The sequence below is a fragment of the Schistocerca serialis genome, chromosome 7, assembly GCF_023864345.2.
Source record: "Schistocerca serialis cubense isolate TAMUIC-IGC-003099 chromosome 7, iqSchSeri2.2, whole genome shotgun sequence".
Classification (NCBI taxonomy): domain Eukaryota; kingdom Metazoa; phylum Arthropoda; class Insecta; order Orthoptera; family Acrididae; genus Schistocerca; species Schistocerca serialis.
This window is the reverse complement of record NC_064644.1, coordinates 102,339,188-102,351,308: the sequence shown is the minus strand read 5'-3', so window position 1 is coordinate 102,351,308 and position 12,121 is coordinate 102,339,188. Positions and strand designations below refer to the sequence as shown.

The 12,121-nt window shown below is 39.4% G+C and overlaps 1 protein-coding gene across 2 annotated transcripts in view; it reads left to right on the top strand.

The window, feature by feature from the left end:
• Positions 1-12,121, top strand: part of LOC126412252 (helicase POLQ-like) — a 117,109-nt gene that overhangs the window by 101,597 nt on the left and 3,391 nt on the right. For both annotated transcript variants that reach the window (XM_050081754.1, XM_050081755.1), the window contains one exon: positions 9,980-10,114. In XM_050081754.1, coding sequence (XP_049937711.1) covers positions 9,980-10,114 — 135 coding nt within the window. The remainder of the gene's footprint in view (positions 1-9,979; positions 10,115-12,121) is intronic.

Sequence of the window (12,121 nt, the reverse complement as noted above, 5' to 3'; positions counted from 1 at the left end):
GTTTAACAAATACTTACATTTATTTCTATATAAATACATTTGGGTTCAACATCTGTCAGTCGAGGAAGCCAGCAAGAACAGAAATGAGAAGTTAAAATGGCCGTAATGAGTTTTACTATAATTCTTAACAACCAGAAATTCAAATTGAGTACATCAGGCTCCTATTTTAGGCGACATCATCCCTGACAAAAATCGAGTATAGTACAAATTAATGATGTTAGATACCATGTTCTTTTAACACAGTAAAAGCATACAATAAAGATATAAGGTTTTAAGGTAACATTTTGATTTCTTATGAATCACAAAGTGTGACACTCAAAAAAATCTTGTGCGCCAAATATTTTTAATAAATGTTTGCTAAAGTGTAATGTTTAATCCTTATAAGTGAGAACTAAGACTGTGTGACAGAAAATGATTATTAATCAGTCAGTCAGCGTCTCCCCAGGGAGCAGGATTACACTCTACTGGGATTCCATACATGCCAAGGTTAAGGAATTGCAGCTATGTATCCCAAAAGATGGTTAGCAAAAGCAGTTGTAGATGAAGAAAGTGGAAATTGAATGAATGGAATGAATGATGGAGAAACAAAATAATTTATAAAATGTAGTCCCTACATGGTATTTGGCTTTGTATTTTCGTATGCTGGCTATGTGAATAGTTCTACTTTAATTTGCACCCTTAATATAGCAATACATACATGAACTGAAATACAATAGAAAAGGAAAATTACACCCATTGTTCCAAGTAGGACATCTCGTAAACATTATTCTTGATAATAGTGCTGCTTAAATTACTGCAAGTGATGTGTTACAGAAAATACAACAAAGGTGAGTTATGGTGGTAAATCACTACCTGCTTCATTAATGATGTAAGAATTTTCAGACGGGTATAAAAACCTTTTAGGATAAAATAATGTTTATGTCTATTTGACAATTTAATTTTGAGTAATTATGCAATAGATTGATTTTTCTGCCGAAATTTATTTGCATCACCGTTTTATTGGAATACCAGCTTCTGAAAATCAGTTAAATGCAGTTATTACTAAAGAGCAACTATTAAATAATTATACTACCTACTACAGTTGCAGCTTTTTAATTTTGAAAACAAAATAAAATGGTAAAAAAGAGGGCCCTAATAGTCTACCAATCCCACCAGAATGTAGAGGACTATTGCAATTACCTCTCAGCTGTTTACTAACAGTTGTTTTCACATCAGAGCCAATAGTTTTAACATGTCACTTTTATGGTGAGTAGCTATCTACCCTTTTCATAACATTGTTGATATTCCAACTTGGACTTTCCATTGTTTGATAAATACAGCCAAAGCCTTCTTTAACAAAGAAAACACACACACATTCACGCAAGCAAGCACAACTCATGCACACATGACCACTACCACTGGTAGGTCTGATGGGAATGCAGCTGTCAACCTTAATAGCAATCTGGAGTGATGTGGGGAAGGGGGAGGGATGGCAGGGTAGGGGTGGTGAGAGAGATGGCGGGGTAGGGGTGGTGGGAGAGATGGCAGAATATGGGTGGTGGGAGAGAAGAGTTATGTCTGACAGGGTGTGCAGTGACTAGAGACCGCCAGGCTCGGCATCGGGAGGTGGGGGTGGACAGAAAAGGAGAGGAGCAGGGAAGGGAAAAGGACAGGTGGGTGCATTGGCAGAGGGCAGCACACAAAGGTGGAGGCAATAGGATGAGGGGGCCGGAGCTGTTGATTGGAGAGTGTAGGAACAGTAGGTTACCTTAGATTGAGGCCAGGTTAATTTTTGCAGCAGAGAATGTGTTGTAAGGATGTCTCCTATCTGCACAGTTCAGAAAAGCTGGTGGTGGAAGGGAGGATCCAGATGGCCCACGTTGTGAAGCAGCCATTGTTTCCATTCCATTGTCCTAATACCCCCTCCATTTTGACATTCCCTCATGCTCTATGCGTGTCACCCTCTGCCAATATACCCACCCAGCCATTTCCTTTCCGCACCACCCACTGCCACTGTGCCCGCCCATCCGTTCCCTTTCCCTGCCACCTTCTGCTAATGTACACGCCCGTCCGTTCCCTTCATCTACATCTACATCTACATTGATACTCCGCAAGCCACCCAACGGTGTGTGGCGGAGGGCACTTTACGTGCCACTGTCATTACCTCCCTTTCCTGTTCCAGTCGCGTATGGTTCGCGGGAAGAACGACTGTCTGAAAGCCTCCGTGCGCGCTCTAATCTCTCTAATTTTACATTCGTGATCTCCTCGGGAGGTATAAGTAGGGGGAAGCAATATATTCGATACCTCATCCAGAAACGCACCCTCTCGAAACCTGGCGAGCAAGCTACACCGCGATGCAGAGCGCCCCTCTTGCAGAGTCTGCCACTTGAGTTTATTAAACATCTCCGTAACGCTATCACGGTTACCAAACAACCCTGTGACGAAACGCGCCGCTCTTCTTTGGATCTTCTCTATCTCCTCCGTCAGACCGATCTGGTACGGATCCCACACTGATGAGCAATACTCAAGTATAGATCGAACGAGTGTTTTGTAAGCCACCTCCTTTGTTGATGGACTACATTTTCTAAGCACTCTCCCAATGAATCTCAACCTGGTACCCGCCTTACCAACAATTAATTTTATATGATCATTCCACTTCAAATCGTTCCGCACGCATACTCCCAGATATTTTACAGAAGTAACTGCTACCAGTGTTTGTTCCGCTATCATATAATCATACAATAAAGGATCCTTCTTTCTATGTATTCGCAATACATTACATTTGTCTATGTTAAGGGTCAGTTGCCACTCCCTGCACCAAGTGCCTATCCGCTGCAGGTCTTCCTGCATTTCGCTACAATTTTCTAATGCTGCAACTTCTCTGTATACTACAGCATCATCCGCGAAAAGCCGCATGGAACTTCCGACACTATCTACTAGGTCATTTATATATATTGTGAAAAGCAATGGTCCCATAACACTCCCCTGTGGCACGCCAGAGGTTACTTTAACATCTGTAGACGTCTCTCCATTGATAACAACATGCTGTGTTCTGTTTGCTAAAAACTCTTCAATCCAGCCACACAGCTGGTCTGATATTCCGTAGGCTCTTACTTTGTTTATCAGGCGACAGTGCGGAACTGTATCGGAACGTCTTCCGGAAGTCAAGAAAAATAGCATCTACCTGGGAGCCCGTATCTAATATTTTCTGGGTCTCATGAACAAATAAAGCGAGTTGGGTCTCACACGATCGCTGTTTCCGGAATCCATGTTGATTCCTACATAGTAGATTCTGGGTTTCCAGAAATTACATGATACGCGAGCAAAAACCATGTTCTAAAATTCTACAAGAGATCGACGTCAGAGATATAGGTCTATAGTTTTGCGCATCTGCTCGACGACCCTTCTTGAAGACTGGGACTATCTGTGCTCTTTTCCAATCATTTGGAACCCTCCGTTCCTCTAGAGACTTGCGGTACACGGCTGTTAGAAGGGGGGCGAGTTCTTTCGCGTACTCTGTGTAGAATCGAATTGGTATCCCGTCAGGTCCAGTGGACTTTCCTCTATTGAGTGATTCCAGTTGCTTTTCTATTCCTTGGACACTTATTTCGATGTCAGCCATTTTTTCGTTTGTGCGAGGATTTAGAGAAGGAATTGCAGTGCGGTCTTCCTCTGTGAAACAGCTTTGGAAAAAGGTGTTTAGTATTTCAGCTTTACGCATGTCATCCTCTGTTTCAATGCCATCATCATCCCGTAGTGTCTGGATATGCTGTTTCGAGCCACTTACTGATTTAACGTAAGACCAGAACTTCCTAGGATTTTCTGTCAAGTCGGTACATAGAATTTTACTTTCGAATTCAATGAACGCTTCACGCATAGCCCTCCTTACGCTAACTTTGACATCGTTTAGCTTCTGTTTGTCTGAGAGGTTTTGGCTGCGTTTAAACGTGGAGTGAAGCTCTCTTTGCTTTCGCAGTAGTTTCCTAACTTTGTTGTTGTACCACGGTGGGTTTTTCCCGTCCCTCACAGTTTTACTCGGCACGTACCTGTCTAAAACGCATTTTACGATTGCCTTCCTCCCCCCTCCTCCCCTCCCCCCCACACACACACGCACACGCCACCTCCCTATGCTGCGCTTGTCAGTCTCTAGTCAGTGCATGTCCTGCCAGACAGTGTTCTCCCCCATCCCCTCACCCACCTATATCTTGCTATCCCTACCCCTTCCCTGCCTCCTTCTCAAGATTATTTTTCACCTGACAGTTGCATTCTGGTCAGAGTTGCTGATGGCAGCAGTCATGTGTGCATGAAGTGTGTTTGCTAGTGTGAATAAGTGTGTGTTTTCTTTGATGAAGAAGGCTTTGGTCAAACTCTATAATGTGTAACTGTTTTTTCTGTCTGCAACTCAACAGGTAATCTTTATTTACTATGTTATACATACTCAGAGGTTGTATAGAGTTTCAGGGAGAGCATAAGGGAAAAATTGACAGGAATGGTGGAAAGAAATAGAGTAGAAGAAGAATGGGTAGCTTTGAAGAATGAAATAATGAAGGCAGCAGAGGATCAAGTAGGTAAAAAGATGAGGGCTCGTAGAAATCCTTAGGTAACAGAAGAGATACTGAATTTAATTGATGAAAGAAGAAAATACAAAAATGCAGTAAGTGAAGCAGGCAAAAAGGAATACAAACGTCTCAAAAATGAGATCGACAGGAAGTGCAAAATGGCTAAGCAGGGATGGCTAGAGGACAAATGTAAGGATGTAGAGGCTTATCTCACGAGGGGTAAGATAGATACTGCCTACAGGAAAATTAAAGAGACCTTTGGAGAAAAGAGAACCACTTGCATGAATATCAAGAGCTTAGATGGAAACCCAGTTCTAAGCAGAGAAGGGAAAGCAGAAAGATGGAAGGAGTATATAGAGGGTCAGGGGCGATATTCTTGAGGACAATATTATGGAAATGGAAGAGGATATATGTGAAGATGAAATGGGAGATATGATACTGTGTGAAGAGTTTGACAGAGCACTGAAAGACCTGAGTCGAAACAAGGCCCCGGGAGTAGACAACATTGCATTAGAACTACTGACGGCCTTGGGAGAGCCAGTCCTGACAAAACTCTACCATCTGGTGAGCAAGATGTATGAGATAGGCGAAATTTCCTCAGACTTCAAGAAGAATATAATAATTCCAATCCCAGAGAAAGCAGGTGTTGACAGATGTGAAAATTACCAAACAATCAGTTTAATAAGTCACAGCTGCAAAATACTAACGCGAATTCTTTACAGATGAGTGGAAAAACTGGTAGAAGCCAACCTCAGGGAAGATCGGTTTGGATTCCGTAGAAATGTTGGAACACGTGAGGCAATACTGACCCTACAACTTATCTTAGAAGAAAGATTAAGGAAAGGCAAACCTACGTTTCTAGAATTTCTAGCTTAGAGAAAGCTTTTGACAATGTTGACTGGAATACTCTCTTTCAAATTCTGAAGGTGGCAGGGGTAAAAGACAGGAAGCGAAAGGCTATTTACAATTTGTACAGAAACCAGATAGCAGTTATAAGAGTCGAGGGACATGAAAGGGAAGCAGTGGTTGGGAAGGGAGTGAGAAAGGGTTGTAGCCTCTCCCCGATGCTATTCAATCTGTATATTGAGCAAGTAGTAAAGGAAACAAAAGAAAAGTCGGAGTAGGTATTAAAATCCATGGAGAAGCAATAAAAACTTTGAGGTTCGCTGATGACATTGTAATTCTGTCAGAGACAGCAAAGGACTTGGAAGAGCAGTTGAATGGAATGGACAGTGTCTTGAAAGGAGGGTATAAAGCAAAACGAAGATAATGGAATGTAGTCGAATTAAGTCGAGTGATGCTAAGGGAATTAGATTAGGAAATGAGACACTTAAAGTAGTAAAGGAGTTTTGCTATTTGGGGAGCAAAATAACTGCTGATGGTCGAAGTAGAGAAGATATAAAATGTAGACTGACAATGACAAGGAAAGCGTTTCTGAAGAAGAGAAATTTGTTAACATCCAGTATTGATTTAAGTGTCAGGAAGTTATTTCTGAGAGTATTTGTATGGAGTGTAGCCATGTATGGAAGTGAAACATGGACGATAAATAGTTTGGACAGGAAGAGAATAGAAGCTTTCGAAATGTGGTGCTACAGAAGAGAGATGAATACACTAAACAGATACAGACGGATGTAGGTTGCAGTAGGTACTGGGAGATGAAGAAGCTTGCACAGGATAGAGTAGCATGAAGAGCTGCATCAAACCAGTCTCAGGGCTGAAGACCACAACAACAACAACATCATACACATCCATTGTTAGTGTTAAATTCTTGAAGAGTGCTTGTTATTAATGTGAGCAACTTGTAAGTACTACTTCTGGAAAATGTTGTGATGTGTTTTCTACCATGTTTTCTGCTGATATGTATATGTATATTCTTTGAATAGTATTGTTTCCTCAAAATCCTCATTTTCACCAGGTAAAGGAATCCCCACATCCACTTTCTATTTCTATTTTTGTTGTGTTATAATTTCATCATATATCTGTTAATTTATTTATTTTATGCAATTTTACAAGTTTGTTTCTGATAATAGAATTTACCAAAACTAATCACTGCAGTACATACACTGTGTTCAACAGTGGATTAAGATAATCTTCTAAGTTGACATCATCTTGATGTTGTCACTTCTTGATCCTGATGTCTTATTATTTACAGTTTTGTCTATGCAGCTCCCAGGTAAATGAAGTATTCACATTTTGTAATTTAAATTTAAAAATATTCAGAAATAATATGTGTAAAAAAATTCTAACTGGTGTTCTTTGTATCAGATATGTCTTCCATAATCATCATGCACAATTTGCAATATGTGTATAGTGGTAGCTATAATAGGTATGTATGTGATTCATAAAGTTACGAAATCATCATGGAAAATCTTAAACCTTAATTATAATGCATTAGTACACTTTGTTTTTGGCAACTCATATATTACCTCTCCTCATTTTTCTTTCTTTGCTTCATGGCTCCTTATACCACATTCATCAGAAGTTGGAAGGTGATTTGTTGACTATGTTCAAAACACACTAACTACTAAATGCACTAGAGACGACTGACATCTCATTCTTAGCACATTCCATTTTCGCTCTCTAAGCTATAATTCAGGAGCTACATACAGATTAAATTATAGTTAGAGCTACATGAAAGTCACATATGCTACAACACCATATTTTTGGTCAACTTCAAATGGTCTTAAATGTGAAATTGGTATATTTCAGCAAAATTTCAGTGAAGTTTATTACTTAAGTGCTAAGAGACCTGAATATACAGATGCTTTACTTAAGTGCTAAGATATCTGAATATACAGATGCTCAACTTGTCCTGCTTTTAATATAGCCACAATTATATGTAAAATCACTATATTAAGATGACAAAAGAGCACAGCCCATGCACATGTGGCCACCATCTCTGGCAGTTCAGGCCAGCATTCCAGTCCAAGTTGTCGGAGATTTGATAATGTTTGTGTGAGTTGTGCTTGCTTGTGTGTGTGTGTGTGTGTGTGTGTGTGTGTGTGTGTGTGTGTGTGTGTTTGTACTGAAGAAGACTTTGGCCAGAAGCTAGAGTGTAAGTATTTTTTAGTTGTGCCTGTCTGCGACTCAACGTGCCGTCTTTACGATGAGTAGCAATCCATAAACACACATCAGGCCCAGCTAATATTTTTTTGCAAAACCATTGGCAAGCTCTTCAGCCTGGCAGTTTGTGGTGCATAGCCATATTTGAATGAAAGTGCTATTGTTAATATAGCAAAAGAAAAAAAAAAAAATTAAGCAACTTTGTCATTACATCAGCACCTTGTTAAGTGCTGGAGATGTGATGGGAAGCATGATATAATGCAATTTCTACTCTGTAAAAAGCATAAATATGCTGAAATGGAAGGGCTGCTTTATCTGCAATTTGGGTTCCTGTCAGTAGTGTGGATGCGGAGATGTATTTCTCAGCATAGAATTTAGACGTAAGTGACAGAAGGTGATCAATGAAGCCAGACATTTGATTGCAACTTCAGCGATTGCATTCAATAGATCAACATTTGTACATAGGCCTAAAATTGTGTTAATTTGAATGACAACTAACACAATGGTGCTATGTTATATAAATAATCAATTTCCTCTGTATAAGAAAACTGTGAATAGTTAAAAAGAAAAAGTCAAACTTATGTCTATGGGTCATTTAAATGGATAAAGACATCACAAAATATAAATGCTAAATTAAAATTTCAAAATGCTAAATTTTGTAAGTTTATTTGCTAATTTCGTGTACCTCTAATTGTAATATTTTGGCTGTATTGTACCTATACCAAATTGTTAATTACCGTATTTACTCGAATCTAAGCCGCACTCGAATCTAAGCCGCACCTGAAAAATGAGACTCGAAATAAAGGAAAAAAAAAAATTTCCCGAATCTAAGCCGCACCTGAAATTTGAGACTCGAAATTCAAGGGGAGAGAAAAGTTTTAGGCCGCACCTCCAAATCGAAACATAGTTGGTCCATTGTAATATGAGACACAATTCAGGTCGAATGAATGACGATACAGCTACAGTAGTTTGGTTCGAGTCGTAAGCTTAGCAGTTAAGCTTTACCAGGTAGCCATTGCTATGCGTCAGGCGCTCCGTCAGTATTTATACGGGTACCCTTCCTTTTTCACGTGCTTCGTCTGGTTTGAATCGATTGCTTATTTTGCTTTGATCTGATAAGTGCCGTTTTCTTTGTTATAGGTGTTTACGCCACTGTAAGCTGAAAATGCATTACTGTACTGTGTCATGCACTGTTTGTCGCATTCTGATAGTGCGTGTTTACGGCCTGTCGCCGCTCGCAGCATGGCTTGCTTTTGTGCGCGCTACCGCCGCTTACAATTAAAAAAAAAAACCAGAGGAATCGTCTCATTAGCGAAACAGTGGCAAGAGACTGCTATTTGTTGTTGCTTATACTGCTGCTTTCTTTGATAATGATCAACAAGAACCAAATAATAGACTGCGTATGATAGAACATGTTCTGAACGAGAGTTAAGCGAAAATTTTTCTCCGTTTGAAAATCTTTGCGGCCGCTTCTTTAGTACATCAAATTCTGCACAGAAATTAGTCATCTTAGATTTAAAAATCTAGTCAGTTGCCGTGCTTCATTTTTGACTGTATCACTATTAGGCATAAAAATAATACGAATATAAACATGACACGATACGTATATTCTTCCGCGTTTGCTGTTGTCTCGCTCTAGTTTCGTAGTTTATTAGGCAGACAGGATTTAAATGAGATAGCAGCAAACACGAAAGAATACATGGCAAAATGTTTATATTCGTATTATTCTTATGGTGAAGAGAATAGTGCATGTGATTCACATTTCATCAGGTTCCTATTAGCAACCATCTCTTCTCACAGGTAGGAAAAAATTCAGAACGTAGAGTTGGCCATATTGACAAACATCCCAAACAGTCTTGCCAGTCGTATTTTCGTAGTACATTGAAATTCTGCTACATTCGAAGATGAACAATACGGAATTTGTATTTTCTTCGTTGGATAATGTATGAAAATGGTCGAAACTCGGGACGGAGAAAAAAAGCTCGTCTTCCACCTTTTTTTTTTTAATTTATTTATTGACGCAGAGGTTTTGGCGCCAGTATTTATCTTTGTGTCTACAAAGCATGCTACATATATTCGATGGCAGAAGTTAGTTGTGGCGGCACCTACTAACGTTTTTCAGAACTTCCGCTTGCTTTGCACTCGATTCTAAGCCGCAGGCGGTTTTTTGGATTACAAAAACAGGAAAAAAAGTGCGGCTTAGATTCGAGTAAATACGGTACATAACCATATGCCTAGACACCCCGACAACTTCCCAGCATAATTCTGATACTATAAACTTTTTTTTCCTTCAATTACACAGCCATATAACATAATTTGTATTCCATTGCTTTTGTGTGTAAGTTGATGTGAAATTGTACACATCCATTCTTTTGCAGGGTCGAGCAAAACAATTGTACAATGCTGGTTTTAAAACCATAACTGATGTTGCAAATGCTGATCCAAAACAGCTTGTTCGTATGGTTGACCATTTGCCAACACGGGTAGCTAAACAGATTGTTTCAGCAGCAAAGGTGAGAATTTGTACATCGCACTGAGTGAATTCATAAATGCAAGCACAAGAAATTTGTAAGAAATTAAATGAATACTTTGTGATGGAAAGTTAATTTTTAGGTGAAGTGTTGTTTCCTACGTGCCACTTGATTGTGATATTGCAGTCCTAAGTTACGCACTAATACCAACAGACTTTCCTCATTTTGTCAGTAGTAGGATGCCGTTGTGACAATAATACTTCCACCAGAAATGGATTTAATAATCTCAGCTGCATCATAGTTACATACTAAAAGGTGAATAGTGCTGTACTAACTGATGCACACCGCTCACATTAGTTTATGGTGTGGTAGAATTAGTAGTAGAAGCAGTAGTAGTCCATTCAATTATTCAGAGAAATGGAATGGTAGCAATTTCATGACCCCAATGACTCTGTCTCCTAGTCAGTGCATCACAACATACGAGGGTCTTCCACAAAGTAAGTTCCGTTTCTATTTCTATTTGTGGCAGCGCTACAGTCGCAGTTCTGAGCATGCGCGGCAGTTACTCTGACTCAAGGAGAAGACATGTACGCCATTTTCAGATCGCTGCTGACGACGTGTGCTTTGTAGTGCTTCTTTATAATTGAAAATGCTGACATGTGTGAAATCAGATCTGTGATTTGTTTCCTAAATGCAAAGAAAGTTAAACCAAAAGAAATTCATTGGCAAATCTGTGAGGTTTACGGACAAAATGCTATGAATGATTCAATGGTTAGCAGATGGGTCAGACTGTTCAATGAAGGACATCATCAATTGCAAAATGAAGAACGAAGTGGACGCCCTTCTGTGGTTACTGATGAACTGGTTCACACAATTGAAGATTAAGAACAATCCTAAGTTTACACTTAGTGCCCTTGCTATGGAAGTTCCACAAATCTCACACTCACTAATTCATGAAATTGTTACTGAAAAACTTAAATTTCAAAAACTTTGCTCACATTGGGTACCCAAAATTCTTACTAAACAACACAAAAAACAATGGATGGGCAGTGCACTTCAGTTTTTGACACGCTACACTGTCAATGGAAAGGAGGAACACTTAGGCGACTTGTGCATCAGTGAAGATGAAGATGAGATGAAATGATGAGGACAACACAAACACCCAGTCCTTAAATGAAGAAAATCTCAGGCTTGTCCAGGAGTCAAACTTGGGACCCTGTGATGTAGAGGCAGTGACACTAACCACTGCACCATAAGCTACAGCTAAAATTAAAGTTCAATTTTACACCAAGTACCCTACAGCATCGGCCCCTTACTTAACATGTATTTATCGCGAGTCTCTTGCCCAGTGCAAAGTCCCAAGTGACTGGAAAATAACATAGGTGACTCTTTTGTATGTGTAGGGGAAAAGAACAGACCTACAAAATTTCAGACCAATACTGTTAATATTGTATTGCTGCAGATTTCTTGAATGTATTCTAAGTCCAGGCATAATAAAGTTCCTTGAGACAGAAAAGCTTCTGTCCATAAATCAGCAGACATTTAGAAAGCATAACTCATGTGAAACCTGGATGAAGGACAACAGGCAGATCCTGTATGCCTAGATTTCCAGAAATTATTTGACACAGTTTGTCACTGCAAACTGTTAACAAAGGTCTGAGCGTATTGAGTAGGTTCCCATATATGCGAGTGGCTTGAAGACTTCTTAAATAATTAAACACAGTATGATGTCCTGGATGGCAAGTATTCATCACAGGGTGGACCATTTTAATCCACAATGGGACATAACTAGGAACAGAAGTGAGATACAGCAAACTGTTTGAGATAAAAGTTGCGAGAGGGTCACGCATTAAAAAGTGTTGTTGTTGGTGGGTTTTTTGTGTTTTTTTTTTTTTTTTTTTTTAGCAACCCTAATTTAAGATTTGAAAAGAGTGGAAAATTTTACTTATAAAATGACACATTATTCAAGGTCATGGCAAGGTTCAGTGAAGGTCAAAGAAGTAAATATGTTTTTAGTTCTAATAGGGATTAACTCAGAACAGAGGAGGG